Below are 21,189 nucleotides of genomic sequence, written 5' to 3' on the forward strand. Positions count from 1 at the left end.
GGTCTGAAGGGTCTGCGTGGCCGGCGTTGTCTGGGGCCAGGCAATGTTTGCGGCCCCAGTGTTTGTTTGCAGGGTGTGCCGGGCTGACGTTGTCAGAGGCCTGAGCCCAGGCAGCATGGCTCGCACCTCCTCCGCTCTCCCTGCCAACAAGGGGCGGCACCTTGTTACCAAATCAGCGGGTTGTAGATCAGTCACTGTATTCCTAGTCCATGTTGGGTGTTCGTAGAGACCTTCCTGGAGGAAGTTATCTGGAGCATTGGTGCCACCCGGGGGAGGTTCTGATGGGCAGCACTGAAGCTGGATGCAGGGGCTTTGTCTGTAGTCCGGATGCCTCGAGGTCAATAAACTTTATATGAAGTTAAACAACTTGTCGTTATTATCACAACTTCATACAAGGTGTCAGATATGTTATACCGGATCTTCATCCACTTGAGTTTCTTGAGTTTTTTTCTCCAAGAGAGAATGAAAAGCTTGCTTGCTAAACAAACATGGCGGATGCATTCCGGAGACTGGACCCACTTGTCTTCGACGGCGACATCGGTGAGAGATGGCGCATCTTCGAGCAAGAATATGACATTTTCATCGTGGCAGCACGCTCTGATAAGCCACCCCGCACTTAAGCATACATTCTTCTCAATCTTGCGGGGGCCGGAGGCTATTGAACGTGAAAGGTCTTTTGTTTATGTGGAGGAGGTGAGGCATCCTGCAGAGGGAGAAGGAGAAGATGTCCTCAACCCCGCTGTATCAAAAGAGGAACCTGAATGCCTCAAGAAGAAATTTCAGGGAGCTATGTAGCCCTCAAACCAATCTTACTATGGAACGGCACAAGTTCAACACACCGAATCAAGAGGCTGGCGAGACAATTGAATCATATGTCAGTACTTTAAAGATAGAAGCAAAAAACTGCAGATTTGGAGATCTCTGTGAGGAGCTTATTAGAAATAGACTGGTCTGTGGTATCAATAATGATGATCTGAGGAAGGTGCTACTGCGTGATAGTAATTTGACATTGGTTAAGACTATTTCTATCTGTCAAATTCATGAGATGACTAAAGAGCATAACAAAACGCTAGCCTCTCCACAGCGATCTGTCGCAAATATCGATGCAGTTCAGGCTGTTCTTGAGAGAATGTAAGCCTGAGATAATGATGAAAATTCAGTCAGAAAAGACTGAAACACGGTATATTGCTAATTGCAACAACTGTGGAGGAGGTCATGCAGCTAAAAGAGAAAAATGTCCAGCTTTTGGTCAACAGTGCCATGCCTGTAAAAAACGGAATCATGTTAAGAGATGCTGCAAGTCCACACAGCAAGTCTACAACAGGCAGAAACCTAAGCAACCTGTTCACCAGCTAGAACCAGACCAAACTGACAGTAGTGCTGATTAATTAGTCTGTGTCGATGGAATAACACTGCAAATGAATTAAATTGATGCACAGATAGTAAAAAATGATGAAACTCTGGTCACGGTGCAGGTTAATGGTACTTCAGTTGAAATGAAAGTAGACACAGGCATCAAGTGTAATGTGTTGTCGCAAAAGACATTTATGCAACTACAGGGTGACGAACAAATGAAAGCATGCAGTAAAGCCACTACCCTAATTGCATATGGTGGCACCAAGATCAAACCTGTCAGTATGGTAAAGTTGTAGTGCTACCTAGAGGGACAGTTATACACACTACCATTTTATGTCATCCATGAGAGTGCTCTACCACTACTAGGGCTATGTGCATGCAAGCAATTGGGGCTGATCTCATTCAGCAAGGATGTTCACCAGTTGACCCCGCTAAAGACAATCTATCACACCAAATTCTAATGGAATGCAGCGATCTCTTCACTGATGAGCTTGGAAAGCTGCCAGTAACCTATTCTATGACACTGGACCCGGATGTGAGACCTGTTGTTCATCAGGGGAGTGGTCACCTCCCCATCCACATCGGTGATGCTGAGGTTGATAGGGTCAGCAGCTTCAAGTTCCTCGGTGTGCACGTCACTGAGGACCTCTCCTGGACACTGCACATGGTCACAATAACAAAGAAAGCCTGCCAGCGTCTCTTTTTCCTGAGAAGACTGAGGAAGTTTGGCATGAACGCCAGCATCCTCACAAACTTCTACGGTTGCACCATCGAGAGTCTGCTGACGGGCTGCATCACAGTCTGGTACAGGAACTGTTCTGCCCACAGCCGCAAATCACTACAGAGAGTGGTGAATGTGGCACCGCACATCACTGGCAACTGTCTCCCGGACATTCAGGACATTTTCCACCGGCGGTGCCTGTGGAAGGCACACAGCATCATCAAGGACCACAGCCACCCAGCACGCAGACTGTTCTCCTTGTCAGGCAGACGATATAGGAGCATGGCTGCACGCACCACCAGACTTAAGAACAGTTTTTATCATCATGCCATCAGACTTCTGAACTCATAAACACATCATATACAGTATGTTGATTATTGTCTTTTACCTACCAATGTCACTTATCTTATCTTTTTTTTACCTTAATTTTATTCTTGTAATATCATTGCTGATGTGACCCGATGTCTTGTCAAAAACATTTCATTGTACCGTTGACCCTGTGTTAACCTACAAATGACAAATAAAACTGAACTGAAGTGAATTGATCCTGCACATTGCATTCATGTGGCTATGAAGGACAGAGTCAAAGCTGAGCTAGATAGAATGCAGGTATTCGGTGTCATCATGCCCGTGACGGAGCCAACCAATTGGGTGTCATCTATAGTTGCCACCAACAAAAAGAACAAACAAGAAATCCGAATATGCATCAATCCAAGAGACCTGAACACTGCTCTGAAAAGGCCACACCAACCTATGCGCACAGTGGAAGAAGTGGCTGCATGCATGGCAAACGTAACACAATTTTCTGTGTTAGATGCTAAGAGCTCCTTCTGGCAGATTCCGCTTGACTATACGTCTTCAATGCTAACCACTTTCAGCACATATTTTGGTCGATATAGGTTCTTATGGATGCCATTCGGACTCAACTCTGCCAGTGAGGTGTTCCAGCGTGCCATGGAACAGATTTTCGAAGGTTATCCCTGCGCGATCATCATCGACGATGTCATAATTGCAGGTAAAGACTTTGAAGAACACGATGCTAATTTAAGAAAAGTGCTCATTCGGGCCAGAGATGTGCACTTGAAGCTCAATCCTCTCAAGTGCAAGTTCCGACTGAACCAGGTCACATCTTTTACAAGTGACGGTCTCAAAGCCAACCCTTCCAAAACAACGGCAATCAGTGAGATGCCAGCACTAGCATATGTCCCCGCTCTGCAAAGGTTTCAGGGGATGGTCAATTACCTTGGAAAAATCTATTCACAATTTCAGTCAGCTGTCGGCTCCTCTGCGACAACTCACACACGAAGACACTTCTTGGACGTGGCATGAGCAGCAGCAACACTTCGAGGCACTGAAGCGGCATATGTCCTGCCCACCTGTTCTATCTTACTATGATGTCAGCAGCCAGTGACACTTACTTGTGATGCTTCACAGTATGGCATTGGTGCAGCATGTTTGCAGGAAGGAAAGCCTGTTGCCTTTGCTTCTCGGACGATGACGAACCCTGAAATCAGATATGCTCAAATTGAAAAAGAGCTGGTGGCGGTGGTTTTTGTGTGTACTAAGTTCAATGACTACATCTATAGCAAGCCAGTGACCATAGAAACGGACCACCAACCACTGGTCACTATACTGAACAAGCCCATACATGCAGCACCAGGATGATGTTAAGATCTCAGAAGTACCCTCATTTACAAATGTGGAAAACAAATGTTCCTGGCGGACACTCTGTCTTGAGCTCCCAGGCAGTCCACAGCCCAGCATGCTGCTGAGCAAGACAGTTTTGATGTCATGATGGTCAATCACATTTCCACTATCATCAAACATGGATGGCCCAGCAAACAACGCATGCTTCCGCATGCTTCGCCCTTATTTTCCTTTCAGAGATGAATTAACCATTGAAGATGGGGTCATCACGAAGGGCCACAAATCAGTTATCCCAGTCTCACTACAAAAGGAGTATGTCAGCATCGTGCACAGAGTGCATCCTGAGGCAGTAGCTATGATAATAAGAGCAAGGGGCATTGTTTTCTGACCTACAATGACAGAGGATATCAACCAGGAGGAACAATCCTGCTCTGTGTGTAACAGCACAAAGTCACACCAGCAGAGAGAACGACTTCTGCTGCATCCAGTTCCAGAACTGCCGTGGATAATGGTGGCAACAGACATCTTTGAATGGCACAATCAACAATACTTGGTGCTTGTGGACTCATATTCTGGTTGGTATGAGATCGACCTGCTTCGCAATACTACTTCAGCAGGTGTCATTTTAAAACTGAAGAGACACTTTACAGTTTATGGAGCACCACATACCATCATATCAGACAATGCTGGACAGTTCACAAGCCAGCGCTTTAAAGACTTTGCGACACAGTGGGACTTCACTCATGTCACCAGCAGCCCAGAGGTTCCCCAATCTAATGGGTTAGCTGAATAAGCAGTCTGCAGCACTAAACAAGTCATGAAGAAATCTTACAGAGACAGATCAGATGTTTTCATAAATCTCCTCAATCTTAGAAATGTGCCACATGACACTACGCTTGGATCTCCGCCACAATGACTAATGTCAAGGCAAACACGTACTACCCTCCCAGTCTCGAGAAAACTGTTCGAACGACATATGCGTAAGACTCAGGAGGTTCACGCCCAGCTTCTCAATAAAAGGCTGTCACAGAAAGCATGTTATGATCAACTAAGTCGACCAGCCTTTGATGGAAGGACAGGTTGTCCGGTTACAGACCCCGCAAGGCGACAACCGAATGGGCATGTGGTAAAGGAGATATGCCAGGAACCCAGGGCTTACGTTATTCGCTCAGAAGGAAAGCTATACAGGCGGAATAGCAGACTTATTTTGCCTGAAGGCGAGACCGCCAATGTACAGCAAAATCCATGCAATGTTACCACTGATTACCAGGATACTGGAATGGGGTCAGAATATGAGAATGCTATCACAAGGGATGGACGAGAAACAATTGACATTGAGCAGTCTCAGGTCCAGACGTCTGTGCCTGTGGCTAGATCGCCTTTGAACACCACAGAGGGGTTTTACAGGCAGCAAGCCAAATCCCAAATACAGACTGAATGTTTTTCTTTACTATATTGATCATTTGGTATAGCCTCCCTATAGTTATCAGTTAGCATATAATTTTATTCATTTTGTATAAGCATTGTTATAACCATATAACCATATAAGGATGACAGATGGCACAATGGGCTAAGTGTTCGGCTGGCAACCTGAAGGTGGCCGGTTCGAATCCAGCTTGGAGTGTGTACTGTCGTTGTGTCCTTGGGCAAGACACTTCACCTACCTTTGCCTGGGACTAGAGACGGAAATTAGCTACTGATTGGCTACAATCTCGCATATTTACATGCAAATGTTCATTAATATGCACTGTCCCTATAAACAAAACATCATCATCATAACAATTACAGCATGGAAACAGGCCATCTCGGCCCTACAAGTCCATGCCGAACAATTATTTTCCCTTAGTCCCACCTGCCTGCACTCATACCATAACCCTCCATTCCCTTCTCATCCATATGCCTATCCAATTTATTTTTAAATGATACCAACGAACCTGCCTCCACCACTTCCACTGGAAGCTCATTCCACACCGCTACCACTCTCTGAGTAAAGAAGTTCCCCCTCATGTTACCCCTAAACTTCTGTCCCTTAATTCTGAAGTCATGTCCTCTTGTTTGAATCTTCCCTATTCTCAAAGGGAAAAGCTTGTCCACATCAACTCTGTCTATCCCTCTCATCATTTTAAAGACCTCTATCAAGTCCCCCCTTAACCTTCTGCACTCCAGAGAATAAAGACCTAACTTATTCAACCTTTCTCTGTAACTTAGTTGTTGAAACCCAGGCAACATTCTAGTAAATCTCCTCTGTACTCTCTCTATTTTGTTGACATCCTTCCTATAATTGGGCGACCAAAATTGAACACCATACTCCAGATTTGGTCTCACCAATGCCTTGTACAATTTTAACATTACATCCCAGCTTCTATACTCAATGCTCTGATTTATAAAGGCTAGCATACCAAAAGCTTTCTTTACCACCCTGTCTATATGAGATTCCACCTTCAAGGAACTATGCACGGTTATTCCCAGATCCCTCTGTTCAACTGCATTCTTCAATTCCCTACCATTTACCATGTACATCCTATTTTGATTTGTCCTGCCAAGGTGTAGCACCTCACATTTATCAGCATTAAACTCCATCTGCCATCTTTCAGCCCATTCTTCCAAATGGCCTAAATCACTGTAGACTTTGGAAATCCTCTTCATTATCCACAACACCCCCTATCTTGGTATCATCTGCATACTTACTAATCCAATTTACCACACCTTCATCCAGATCATTGATGTACATGACAAACAACAAAGGACCCAACACAGATCCCTGAGGCACCCCACTAGTCACCTGCCTCCAACCCGACAAACAGCCATCCACCATTACCCTCTGGCGTCTCCCATTCAGCCACTGTTGAATCCATCTTGCTACTCCTGCATTTATACCCAACAGTTGCACCTTCTTAACCAACCTTCCATGAGGAACCTTGTCAAAGGCCTTACTAAAGTCCATATAGACAACATCCACTGCTTTACCCTCGTCAATTTCCCTAGTAACCTCTTCAAAAAATTCAAGAAGATTAGTCAAACATGACCTTCCGCCACAAATCCATGCTGACTGTTCCTAATCAGACCCTGTTTATCCAGATGCTTATATATATTATCTCTAAGTATCTTTTCCATTAATTTGCCCACCACTGAAGTCAAACTAACAGGACTATAATTGCTAGGTTTACTCTTAGAACTCTTTTTAAACAATGGAACAACATGCGCAGTACGCCAATCCTCGGGGACTATACCCATTTCTAATGACATTTGAAATATTTCTGTCATAGCCCCGGCTATTTCTACACTAACTTCCCTCAATGTCCTAGGGAATATCCTGTCAGGACCTGGAGACTTATCCACTTTTATATTTTTCAAAAGTGTCAGTACTTCTTTTACTTTGAAACTCATAGTATCCATAGCTACTCTACTAGTTTCCCTTACCTCACATAATTCAATATCCTTCTCCTTGGTGAATACCGAAGAAAAGAAATTGTTCAATATCTCCCCATCTCTTTTGGCTCTCCAGATAGCTGTCCACTTTATCCCTCGTTATCCTTTTGCTATTAATATAGCTGTAGAAACCCTTTGGATTTACTTTCACCTTACTTGCCAAAGCAACCTCATATCTTCTTTTAGCTTTTCTAATTTCTTTCTTAAGATTCTTTTTACATTCCTTATACTCCTCAAGCACCTCATTTACTCCATGCTGCCTATAATTATTGTAGATCTCCCTCTTTTTCCGAACAAGATGTCCAATTTTCCTTGAAAACCATTCTGTACTCTTAAAATTTCCCCTTTAAATGTCCTCCATTTCTCTTCTACATCCTTCCCATAAAACAAAATGTCCCAGTTCACTCCTTTTAAATCATTTCGCATCTCATCAAAGTTAGCCTTTCTCCAATCAAAAATCTCATTTATAATTAAATGTTTGTATGTTTGCTTTTATTTTAAGGGGCATGAGCTAAAGAAAGAGGATGTAGATCAGTCACTGTATTCCTTGTCCATGTTGGGTGTTCGTAGAGACCGTTCCTGGAGGAAGTTATCTGGCGCATGTGTGCCACCCAGGGGAGGTTCTGACGGGCAGCACCGAGGCTGGATGCAGGGGCTTTGTATGTAGTCTGGATGCCCCGTAGTCAATAAACTTTATATGAAGTAAAACAACGTCGTTATTATCACAACTTCATGCATGGGTAACTCGGGAGGCCTCGTCGCAGGCCCGTCCAGAGGTGACACCATCTTCCCCATGTCAGGAGATGGGCGGCAGGGTGGTGCCGACCATTAGCTTGTTACTAACACGCAACGTGCTGGGGTAACTCAGCGGGCCAGGCAGCATCTGTGGAGAGAATGGACAGACGACATTTTGGATCGGTATCCTAGTCTAAAGAAAGGGATCAGAAACATTGTTTGTGCATTTCCCTCCATAGATGCTGCCTGAGCCGCTGAGTTATTCCAGCACTTTGTGTTTTGCTCAACATTCCAGCATCTGCAGTTCCTTTTGTTTCCAAACAGCATCATATAGTAAACCCTCATTTTAACAGAACTCTTGTAATGGATTTTGGTTATCGTGGACTGACCTGCCAACACCACCCCTGGCTCGCCTTTTTTCACCGGCTGTGGCACGGTCAGGTTGAAGTGGCTGTTGTTGCAGCTCACGTTGTAGCCCCTGGTGATAGCACTTTTTTTGCGCTGCTGCCATCAACAGGACTTGTTCACCCTGGGGCTACCTCCCCTCTCACCAGCTGTCACTTCTTTCTGTTGGTCATTACTTTGTCCACTCGACCTCTCCCCACCTCCTCCTCTTCCTCCCCCAGAGTCGCCCACATACTCCAGCTTGGAAAATGTCGGTGACTTTGGGGCAGCACGGTGGCCCAGTAGTCGAGTTGCTGCCTTACAGCGCCAGAGACCTGGGATCGATCCTGACTATGGTGCTTATCTGTACGGAGCTTGTACGTTCTCCCCTTGACCTGCGTGGATTTTCCTCCGCCATCTCCGATTTCCTCCCACACTCCAAAGACGTACAGGTTTGTCGGCTCACTGGCTTGGTAAAATTGTAAATGGTCCCTTGTGTGTGTAGGATAGTGTAAATGTGTGCTGAAGGGCCTGTTTCCATGCTGTATCTGTAAACTAAACTAAGACTGGGGGTTGGAGGAGGAGGTGAGTGACGAAATGGACAAAGTGATGGAAGAAGGAGGAGATGGCGGTGGAGGAGCAGACAGGAGGAGTGACGGCCAACTAGACGAAGCAACAGCTGCTGAGGAGGGGGGAGGGGGGGGCAGCGCGCACTATCGGTAGCGACAGCCTGAAGAAAGTGCTGTCCCCAGGGGCTACAACATGAGCCGCAAAAACAGCCATTTCAACTGGATGGTGCGGCAGCTGGTGGAGAAAAGCTTGCTGGTGCAGACCAGTGGCATCGGTGCCTAGTTTTAAGTTGAAACGACACAAAGTGCTGGAGTAACTCAGCAGATTTAATCAGTCTGAAAAAGGATCCCGACCTAAAATCTCAGCTATTCGTGTTCTCCAGAGATGCTGCCTGACCTGCTGAATTACGCCAGCACTTTGTGTCCTCTAGTGTATTAACCAGCATCTGCAGTTTTTGATTTCTAGTACAATAATAATACCTTACTAGGTTATAGCCATCAATTGGCAGTAATGGACAACATCACCCCACCCCCTCCCCCCCCCTGATCTGTTACATGAAGGGTTTACTCTAATTCATTTCCCCCGCACTATGGCCAGTTCTGCCACGTTATGTGTATGGACACGGTGCACTCACTAGTGTGGCTCTGATTACAAGCTTATATTCCTATTTATTCCACACCCGCGAGACAAAAATGATCTTAACTGTATCAATTATTTTGTAAAATCCTTATGGATCGATCATAGTTCATTAAAATGTACACTAGGAATATATTCTAAATTCTGACATTTAAATTGTCGCAGTTTTTATAGAATTATACCATATGGAAAAAGAGCCAAGGACCCGCTACATTCTGTGCTGACCAACCCTCAAACACCAAATATATGAATCTTATTTTCTCCTCTTGCATCTCCATTAACTCCCCAGATTCTCTAATTAATTCATATAACCAGCAATTCTGAGGCAACTGAAGGAATCCCAGTCTCTGGAGCCAAAGCAGCAGCACAAATCAATACACCACCCCTCAATCTCAAAGTTTGTTTTAGTTCAACATTCCATCATCCTTTTTGATTATCTGAACATACTACATTTATATTCCTAGTGTTTCCGTGCTGTAATTGTTATATGGTTATATGGTTATCTGTGGAGAAAGCATGGATGGAATTTTTTTAGTGCCTTGGAGAGCCTGTTGGAGGAAATCCAAATCTCAGAAGCATATGGGTGGGCATGGTTAACTGCTGCACGATACATCCCAATTGCAAGGACTAAGGTTTTGATCTTTAAATACCCTCGTCTTCAAAGGAGCAAAGATTGTATGCCAGTCATAAATTGCTTCAAATTCACGGAGAGTATAAGCTAACCGAAACATACCGACATCATCAGTATTGAAGCCCTACTCACCCAGAGTTATCCACATTGGGCAGGTGCATTGTTTGCATGCATGACACAAGATTTTTGTTGTGTTCTGAAGTGCGAGATTAGCAGATGGTTAATGGAAAAGATCAAAGAATATATTCAGTCTCTTTAAAGAAATTCAATATCCCCACTCACTCCTGGGAATCTCTGGCTCAAGACTCGATTTACGTTGTGGAAATGTTGACTGAAATATTTTGTTCGGATACTTAGACATTTTTTAATGAATAAATATATATATTGAGATAAGGAAAAGTATTTTTACCTCTTAAGTTCAAGATTAATAGATTACATCTGATCCTATGACATCAGTGCAAATGCCATGTTGATGCTGCAGTACAGTCCTGGAATGGGGGTGCTGGGCAATTTTAGTTCTCATCTATTGAATGAGATGTTAAATGAAGACTTACTACTGTGTATTTATGCATAAAAGACCCAATGGCATTGTTTGAAGGAAGTACTTTGTTGGTTCAATTAACTATACCTCATCATGTCATATTTCCTGTTACTGTTACTGATGCCTTGTTTCTTACAAATTGACAACTGCCTTGCATACACAACAATCCATTAGATTCTGGCAACAATGTTTTAGAGTCTCCTAAGGTTCTTAAACAAAGCTCTGCCAGTGCAAGTTATTTCAGGTTTAATTAGAGATGAGGCAATTGGAAAATTATAGTACTTCAGCTAACAGAGATCATAGAGAATACTACTCCTAAATACAGTTTTGTTTTCATGATTGGAGGAGTGGCCATGTATAGTCCATACAAGTATATTCTATTAATTATTCATTTTAAAGGTGAAGTAGCGTCTCGTGTTCTGTAATTTATTAAGCAAATAGTTGTAAGGCAATGCAGCTTAATTGAAAAAACATAAAGAACATTCAAGAAATCATTAAGCCAAAGCTGCTGCTTATGCATATAAATGCTAAATCAGATGGTAGACAAAAGTGCTGGAGAAACTCAGCGGGTGAGGCAGCATCTATGGAGTGAAGGAAATAGGCAACGTTTCAGGCAAAACCCTTCTTCAGACTGATGTAGGGTGGGGGGGGGGGGATATAGTCCCCTTTACCTCCCCCCTCGACTCCATTCAAGGACCCAAGCAGTCATTCCAGGTGCGACAGAGGTTCACCTGCATCTCCTCCAACCTCATCTATTGCGTCCGCTGCTCTAGATGTCAGCTGCTCTACATCGGTGAGACCAAGGGTAGGCTTGGCGATCGTTTCGCCGAACATCACTGCTCGGTCCGCATTAACCAACATGATCTCCCTGTGACTCATCACTTCAACTCCCCCTCCCATTCTGAACCCGACCTTTCTGTCCTGGCCCTCCTCCATGGCCAGAGTGAGCACCACCGGAAATTGGAGGAGCAGCACCTCATATTCCGCTTGGGCAGTCTGCACCCCAGCGGCCTGAACATTGACTTCTCCAATTTCTGGTAGCCACTTTCCCTTGCAACCACAGGAGATGCTATACTTGTTGCTTTACCTCCCCTTTGCAGCTCTCCCTCAGCCCTCTGACTCCTCCTCTTCCTTTCTTCTTCCCCCCCCCCCCCACCCTACATCAGTCTGAAAAGGGTTTTGGCCTGTAACGTTGCCTATTTCCTTTGCTCCATAGATGCTGCCTCACCCGCTGAGTTTCTCCAGCACTTTTGTCTACCTTTGATTTTCCAGCATCTGCAGTTCCTTCTTGAACACTGCTAAATCAGATGTGCAATTTGCACAAAGGATGGAATGATATGAACATTCTAAGTGAGTGGGCAATAACATGGCAGGCAGAATATAATTTGAAAATATGTGAGGATCTTCATATTGGTGCACATAACGAGGTACAAATTTATTTCATTATGTAAGCGAGTTGGTAGTTTTGATGATCAGAGGGACCAGATAACGTGTGATCTTACTCGTGTAACCAAAAGTCAACATTCAGGTCCAATAAGCAATTAAGACATCAAGACATGTTAGTTTTTATTACGAGCATTTCAGCTCTTGAGAAAATATGACTTTCTGCACTTGTCAAGAGCCTTTGTAAGCCCATTAAAAGTGTATTATGTGCAATTTTGATTCCTTTATCTAAGAAAGGATACATTTGCTATAGAAACATTTGCTGATTCCAGGAATATTGGAGTTGTCATCTTAGAAGAATTTAGAGAAGCTCGACCTACATTCTCTAGATTTCGAAGAAAGAGTGAAGATCTCATTGAAACTTACAGAATTCTTACAAAACTTGACAAACTGGATGCGGGGATGATGTTTCCCCTGCCAGAGAGTTTCAGACCGGGAGTCAAATGTATGAATCGTGTGGACAGTTTGCATTGTGATTAAGAGATATTTATTAAGCAGAAGGTGGTGAAACTTTGAAGTCTAAAGTAGAGGACTATGAAGGCTCCATTGTTGAGTTCATTGCAAAAAAAAGAAGAGATGGGCAGATTTCTTGATATTGCAGAAATCAAGGAATATACTGAAAAAAAATGGCCTTGAGTTCGAAGATCAGTCATTGTTTTTGTAGTGGCCTTTTGGCTTAATTTTGTGTGTCATAAATTGTGGCCTTTGCCTTTAAATTTTGTCTGCCTGTAATTATGTGGGATTTATTACGTAGTCGGAGGTGTGTTTGCTGCTGGGATTCTGGGGAAAAGCTTGTCATTTTAGTTAGTTCGGAGGAAGCATGGTGGGAAGGCATATCTTTCGACCGTACGGAGCTTTCGAGAGAAGGGTCAGAGCCACATGTGAAGCCATTCGGTGCTTTCTAATATGGTTAGAGTTTTCTAACATGTCGGAGCCATATGCTGGAGTTTTGACTATGAGTAACACTAAGATGTACCCAACAAGAAGGAGTTGGATGAATATCTTACTGTTTTACTTCGACAATAAAGAAACTATTAATCAATAGACTGTGTTTGGGAAGATTTATCTTTCGACGGCTTTGAATGTCATGTGGAGAGCTCCCATGCGTAAAACGACACTATCTCCTTACCACATGTATTCTCCTAGTGGCTAGAGGGAGCAAATCCTTGAACAATATAATAATCTGCCACTATAGTCTTGATATCTGGCAGAGCAGGCTTAAAGGCTTTACACCTGCCCCTATATCTTATGCTCATATGTTAAAGCAACTAATGACATTTAGAAATGAAATAAAATGTAAAAGAAACAATTAAGACATTAGTACCAAATCTAAATCTTAAAAATATATATTTTATTATTACGCATTGGCTTTAGCTGTGAGGAAACTACTAATTCTGATTTTCGTATAAAGTGACCGAGTGATTTAACAGGGCGGCATGGTGGTGCAGAGATAGAGCTGTTGCCTTACACCACCAGAGACCGGGGTTCGATCCTGACTATGGGTGATGTCTGTATGGAGTTTGTACATTCTCCCTGTGACCATTAGGTTTTATCGAGGTACTCCGATTTCCTCCCACTCTTCAAAGATGTACAGGTTTATAGGTTAATTGGATTTGGTGAAATTGTAAATTGTCCCTAGTGTGTAAGATAATGTTAGTGGTCCATCGCAGGTTGCAATGGACTCAGTGGGCCTGTTTCCACTCTGTATCTCTAAACTCTAAAAAGTGTAAAGTATCCAGGTGTGGACTCCTATATATCGGCGAGAACAAGCGCAGGCTCAGCAATTGTTTCGCTGAACACCTTCGCTCAGTCTGCTTATGCCTCGGCGATCTCCCAGTTGCTAAACAATTTAACTCCCCCTCCCATTCCCATACTGACCTTTTTTGTCTTGGGCCTCCTCCACTATCAGAGTAAGGCCCAACGCAAATTGGAGGAACTGCACCTCATATTTCACTTGGGCAGCTTACAACCCAGCGGTATGAAATGTGATTTCTCCAACTTCAAGTAACCCTTGCTTTCCCTCTTTCTCTGTCCTTCCCCCACTCTACTTCTCTGACTAGTTTCACTATCCTCCTGATTAATTTTACAGATTGTACGCAGCATTGTCACCTTTCCCTCAGCCAATAATGAACTATTCTACATTTCCTTGATAATCGTCTGCTTTGATCTGTCGTTTCACACCTTACCCTTCCACATTTCTATTGTCCCTCTCCCCTGACTCTGTCTGAAGAAGGGTCTCAACCCAAAACATCACCCATTCCTTCTCTACAGATATGATGCCTGTCCTGCCGAGTTACTCCAGCATTTTGTGTTGATCTTAAAGTCTAAATGTGAGCTGGTTAGACAGAGACCCAGCATGGCTTTAAGAATAAATATAGTTACATTTTTCAAAGCAGTTTGGAACTACATCTAAACTCATCTGCTGCATTTGGTGCCCTTGTTTACATAGGTGAGACCAAGCATAGACTAGGCGACCATGTCGCCGAACACCTATGCCAAGGCCTTCTGGATCTCCCAGTTGCTAATAATTTTAACTCCCTTTCCCATTCTTACTGACCTTTCTGTCCTTGGTCGCCTCTATTGCTAGAGTGAGGACTAACACAAACCAGAGGAATAGCACTATATATTCTACTTGGTTAGCTTGAATTGAATTGAATTCTAAAATGTTAGATAACAACCCCACTTTTTTCCTCTATCTCTTTCCTGTGCTCCTCCATCACCCTGGTGCTACTCATTTCCCCCATCCCCTTCCTTTGTCCCCTTCCACCTATAAGTGTCGCAACCTGCAGCGCCACCTATCCATATCCTCGTGAGATGCTGCCTATGTTACTCCAGCACCTACATAAGATTCCAGTATCTGCAGTTCCTTGTGTCTCCATTTGACTCCACATTGGTTACTTATAACTGAAAACCAAACTGAATACAATTGGATTTGTATTCCAGTCAGTGATGTGTGAAATATGATATTCTAGAGAATAAATGAACGTGCAACACAATCGCAAATTAAGCGCAATGCAGTTAATAAGTTTCAAGTATTTAATCATAATGGTTCTTGTTTCTACATCTGATTTTCCGTCTGGGTAGCCTACAACCTTACGGTATAAACACTGTATTTTTAAATTACCCACACCCTTTGTGTTCCTTTCTCTCTCCTGGCCCATCCAAGTTCTCCCAACCTCCCCTCTCTCCAGCAACCCATCTCCCAGTTTTATTGCCCTGCCTGATCTGGCCCTATCTGCCTCTTTTCTTCTCTCATCCCATCCTTCTCTCACTCTGAATGAGCCTTGCCCTGTCTGAAGAAGGATTCCGACCTGAAACATCACCTATCTCTTTTCTTCAGAGATGCTGGCTGACCCACTGAGTTACTCCAGCATATTGTGTCTATCTTCTGTATAAACCAGCATCTGCAATTCCTTCCTACACTCCTCCCTCATCACATCATTATTCTCACTATATCCTCTCCACACTCTCAGTCCTGATGCCTGACCTGGCTGAGTTCCAACTGCAGTTTATCAGTTTGCACGATTCCAGCTGAGCATCTGCAGTCTCTTGTGTTGCCTATTTAAATCTTCAATGTATTGTTCTGCATGAAGATCTCAATCTTAAGTATTAGTTTAATTTCTTGTGTAGGAAGGAACTGCAGATGCTGGTTTAAATCGAAGGTTTAACAGAATCGAAGGACACAAAATGCTGGAATAACTCAGCGGGACAGGCAGCATCTCTGGAGGGAAGGAATGGGTGACGTTTAGGGTCGAGATCCTTCTTCAGTTTAATTTATTTGTAGTTATTGAGCAGGATGCGTTGTGGATCTGTGTAGTTTGACCAAACAGAATATAAAAATCAACCCCTCTATCACATATTCCTCTGTACGGAGCATCATCCGTGTTTGATTCAGCTACAGGCACAAAAGAGACGTGTCAGCATTGGTGAGGTTTGTTTTAATGGGACTGTGTTACATGGGTGGACCTTCAGAGAGGTTTGTTTGTCCCACCTCTGTCCCACCTCTGCAGCTGCTCCCAGGTCCCAGCCGTCCTCGCGAGCGGTTGGTTCCCGGAAGCCGCCGCTTCTGCACCAGCGGAGCTGCAGATGCAAACGGGCAGGTTTTAATCTTTCAATGTTTGCCGTGCCGTGGAACGGATCCTTGTTTGCTGCTTTATTTTGTTTTCACGGTTTGTCGGCAGATTGCGGAGAGTGGAAAAAAATAACGGAGATATTATCCCGAGCAAAAGACAACGTGCTAGAGAGGAACTCGGCGGATCAGGCAGCAGCACAGATCTTATAGCAGCAGTTGTGGGGGAAATGGGAGGGTGTTTTGTGCAAAGATCCTATAGCGGTTCTTTGGTTTTGTGCAGCCTGTAACTCGGGTCGGCACCATCTTCAGACCATTTTACGGTTCCACTACGAAATCTCAAAGCGTGTCGACTCTGCAGATGTTCTCCTCCTGTCCTTTCCCTCCACATATGGACACAAATTGCTGGAGTAACTCAGCAGGTTAGGCAGCTTAGAAACATAGAAAATAGGTGCAGGAGGAGGCCATTCGAGTCAGCACCGTCATTCATTGTGATCATGGCTGATCGTCCCCTATCAATAACCCGTGCCTGCCTTCTCATATCCCTTGACTCCACTAGCCCCTAGAGCTCTATCTAACTCTCTCTTAAATCCATCCAGTGATTTGCCTCCACTGCCCTCTGTGGCAGGGAATTCCATAAATTCACAACTCTGGGTGAAAAGGTTTTTTCTCACCTCAGTCTTAAATGACCCCCCCTTTATTCTAAGACTGTGGCCCCTGGTTCTGGACTCGCCCAACATTGGGAACATTTTTCCTGCATCTAGCTTGTCCAGTCCTTTTATAATTTTATATCTTTCTATAAGACAACCCCTCATCCTTCTAAACTCCAGTGAATACAAGCCTAATCTTTTCAATCTTTCCTCATATGACAGTCCTGCCTTCCCAGGGATCAATCTCGTGAACCTATGCTGCACTGCCTCAATCACAAGGATGTCCTTTCTCAAATTAGGAGACCAAAACTGTACACAATACTCTTTGGAGCTTCTTTGGAGAACATGGATAGGTGACATTTCGGGTCGAGGCTTTTCTTCCCTTCACAGGTGTTACCTGACCCGCTGAGTTCCTGCAGCATTTTATGTTTTGCTCAAGATTACCTCATCTACAGTTTATTTTGTATCTCGTTGTTATCATCAGTGGTTTTGCAATGTACCAGAGAGTGATTTTGTTTTCTCTCATTACAGATGCAGTCCAGGTAGTTTCGAGAAAGTAAAATGTCTGCAAGTTTTGAATTCTCATTGAGAGTTGCTCGAAGTCGTGACTGACTTGATTCCACTCCAGTTTTGCGGTGGCTGAAACTCAAAATGAGGGCAAGAAGTGTCTGGAAGGCTGGGTAGGTCATAGGTTGAAAAATTCCATGAAGTTGGTGATGATTATACACATCCTGCCTCTTTTTGCATTGTTCTCCACTCTATCAAAATCTTTCTTTGCAGCAAGTCGTCAAGTCAACTTTATTTGTCACATACACATACAAAATGTACAGTGAAATGAAAGTGGCAATGCCTGCAGGATTGTGCAAAACAACAGAACAGAACAAAACCAGTATTTACATTTTTTTTAAAAAGACACAGCACAAAATTACGCCCCAGTGAGATCAGAGTCCTGATGGCCTGTGGGAAGAAACTCCATCTCATCCTCTTAGTTTTCGCAGCATGACAGTGGAGGAGCTTGCCTGACCGTAGCAGCTGGAACAGTCCGTTGCTGGGGTGGTGGGGGTCCTTCATGATCTTGCTGACTCTGGATCTGCACCTCCTGGTGTATAGGTCCTGCAAGGGGGGGGGGGGCGGGGAGTGTAGTTCCCATAGTGCATTCAGCCAAACGCACTACTCTCTGCAAAGTCTTCCTGTCCTGGGCAGAGATGTTGCCAACCAGATCGAGATGTTTCCGGTCAGGATACTTTCTACTGCACCAGAGTAGAAGGATTGAAGGATCCTCAGAGAGACTCTGAATTTCCTCAGCTGCCTTTCTCACCAGTTCGGCAGTGTGTGTTGTCCATGTCAGCCTGATTCTCTCTCCAGTCTGGCGATAAACATTGGGGAAAATGATTGTTGTCATTAGTGAGACGAAATATTGGGCATGTTTCCTAATTGCCAGTTATTTTAACTAATAGATTAGTTAATCATGGATAAGTTTTCAGCTATTTTCCCCAACAACATGTCTTTACATATGCTTCCAATATTTTTCTTTGGTTCACATTTATTTAAGAATTGTTCTTTGTTAGTTATCACTGGTCTTATATGTCTTCCCCCTTTTTATATAGACACCCTGCCAATAATGAGCAGTAATATGTAATGCACCTAAAACATGCTTGGCCAAATAGTTCATATTTTCAAGTTCCTTTATGCTTGTGGAATTCAGACAGGTCCTAAGTGATGGCAATTTTTGACTGGGTGAGGAAAAAGTAAATGTCTGTCTGTTAGAGTTGCCTTACAATACAAATACAACTACTGTTTCTTTCCTCTGTATGCAGGTTTAAATGACTGTGACCAGGTTGTATGTCAGCTGAGGTATTGGAAAATAATGGCAGGTAGGGTGGCAACACAAGCGATGCGTTTGTGCCCAGGAGTAAGACATTCATTCTTTACACCTAATATTTGTCCTGCTGCACTTTTGAAGATAACTTACCTGAGCACTTCCAGTCATGATCAATCAACAGAGACAATCCAAAAACCAGAAAATGGAAGTTTAATAAACAATTTGACTGTTTTGGGTGTGGATATTAAGATGGCCAGGAGGAGACAGCCAGGAGTGTTGAGAAAATCGATTACAAATGAAAAATGTGTTGTGGAATTCTTGAGAAGTAAAGGTGCCAACAACAATGCCATTGCCAGTATTATTTCAAGATACCCTCGAGCCATTACACGATCCTCTAGTCACCTTGAAGAAAGATGGCAATTATGGCGAAGTATTTTTAAGGCTGACTCCGAAATCATAAGTATCATTCAACGTTCTCCAGAATCGTATTTTCGTTCAAGTGATAATGAAAATCTTGAAAAAAATATCAGTTTTCTTAGTTCTCTTGGTTTGACCACAGCCGACTTACATCGTATGTTGGCTACTGCTCCCAGAACATTTTCAAACAGTTTGGAACTTAACAAGCAGATGGTAACATTCCTCCAAGATCTTGCTGTTAGTTTGGCTGTCCAGAATCCATATGAATTTGTTAAACGGATCATCACTAAAAATGCCTACGTACTTATAAGAAGCACTAAACGGATAAAAACAAACGTTGAATTTTTCACTGAAGCACTTAAACTAAGCAACAGTGAACTTATAAAACTACTTCAAGGGCACGGTGCTGAGATTTTGGACCTTTCCAGTGATTACATGAAAAGAAATTACAAAAATATGAGTGAACAGTTACAGTCATTAGGGTGCACACCTGAAGAGGTGAAGAAATTTTTTATTGACTATCCACCAGCATTTTTTGCTTCTTTTGAAAAAGTTTCCAATAAAGTAGATTGTCTTCTGGAAAAAGATATTAATATTAAACAACTATTAAAGAAGCCCAGAGTACTGGAATTCAGTGCAGAGAATTTGAAAAATCGCATAAAGGAATTGCAAAAAGTTGGATATGATTTTAGAAAACATGGCATTACAATTTTGGATTCGAGTAGAAGAAGATTTGAAGCAAAATTAAAGAAGCTAAATGCTGGTAAATAGTTTTAGTCCCCTGCCACAATATATCTTGTCTTATATGATATATCCTAAATAATTGTTCTTTGGCTATTATTAAAATTAATTTGGCTTTGCTTTTTGCTTATTGTACAATTAATTGCCGAATGATGTACAAATAAAAAATAACAGATTTTGCATTGATAACTCATTTGATAGCTAGTGTCAAACAAGAAAGTTTCCAGTTATCAGCAGTGATCATAATTTTGCACATTCAGTTGAATGATTAGAAATACAACATAGAAACAGGTCCTTTGGCCCACTGAGTCCACGCCAACCATCGATCACCCATTCCTGCTGTAACACCTGGGGCAAGTTACAGGACCAATTAAACAGCAAACCAGCTTATCTTTGGGATGTGGGAGGAAACCGGAGCACCCTGAGGAAACCCACATGGTCACAGGGAGATCATGCAAACTCCACACAGAACACATTCTGGGTCAGGATGTTGTGAGGCGGCAGTTCTACCAGCTGTGCCACTGCAAACCTTACATATGGAAATAAATCTGAATTTGTGAAATTTACCATGTACTGAGCATTACTTTGCAGCCACCTAAGTATAAAGTAATGCAGCTAGCGAAGCAATATTATTGCTGAAATATAACTTGAAAAGAAAAGATTTACAGTTACAAAGAGATAAAACTGCAGCAGAGGTGCATATATATTTAGTGTGGAAACCCATTTTCATATTGGAGCAGAAAATTGCAGGATGAAATAATGTACAGAGGGGGCTTTGGGCATACACTGTGATGTCAAATGATGAAAGATATTTTAGATGACATTTGTACAAAATTCTAATGAGCTGTAAAGCTGATGAGCATTAAAAACTGGAAGATTGAGACCTACTTTGACATTGATTAAACCTCTTCACTACCTGAGTTACTGCCAGAGAGTGATGCTTTACACTATTGATAATCCTCATCCCTTTCGCTGCTAATAATCTTAATCATTTCCTATTAAAGCGGGAAGCGGGGAAATCATATTGATAATAGGAAGGGATGAGGGTGCATTCCCCTCTCCCTCCCCCATTCAATCTGGCTCCAACTTTTGCAGTTTGTTGACCCAACTACTTGCCACCATCAAGTCAAGTCAAGTCAAGTTTATTCGTCACATACACATACGAGATGTGCAGTGAAATGAAAGTGGTAATGCTCGCGAATTGTGCAAAAATCAAACAAACTACAAACAGAATGGAACAGAATCACATATTCACATATTACATATTTGTGGGAGGGAAGAAAAAGGATAAAACATCAATTCTAAAAAGACACCACACAACAGTAGAATGGTTCAGTAAAGTTAGTCCCTGGTGAGATAGCAGTCCTAATGGCCTCTGGGAAAAAACTCCTCATCCT

At 43.0% G+C, this 21,189-nt stretch overlaps 1 protein-coding gene across 2 annotated transcripts; it reads left to right on the top strand.

Annotated features, from left to right (window-relative positions):
- The first annotated feature begins 16,113 nt into the window (after positions 1–16,113).
- mterf1 (mitochondrial transcription termination factor 1) lies at positions 16,114–19,976 on the top strand. Of its 2 annotated transcripts, none has more exons than XM_033012575.1 (3): positions 16,114–16,193; positions 17,344–17,492; positions 18,630–19,976. In XM_033012575.1, the coding sequence occupies exon 3, from the start codon at positions 18,680–18,682 to the stop codon at positions 19,820–19,822; it is 1,143 nt and encodes a 380-aa protein (XP_032868466.1). In that variant the 5' UTR covers positions 16,114–16,193; positions 17,344–17,492; positions 18,630–18,679; the 3' UTR covers positions 19,823–19,976. The 2 variants fall into 2 exon arrangements, with proteins under 2 accessions (XP_032868466.1, XP_032868474.1); XM_033012583.1 differs by lacking the exon at positions 16,114–16,193 and adding an exon at positions 16,213–16,262.
- Positions 19,977–21,189: the final 1,213 nt, after the last annotated feature.

This window comes from Amblyraja radiata, chromosome 2 (assembly GCF_010909765.2).
Source record: "Amblyraja radiata isolate CabotCenter1 chromosome 2, sAmbRad1.1.pri, whole genome shotgun sequence".
Taxonomy (NCBI): Eukaryota; Metazoa; Chordata; class Chondrichthyes; order Rajiformes; family Rajidae; genus Amblyraja; species Amblyraja radiata.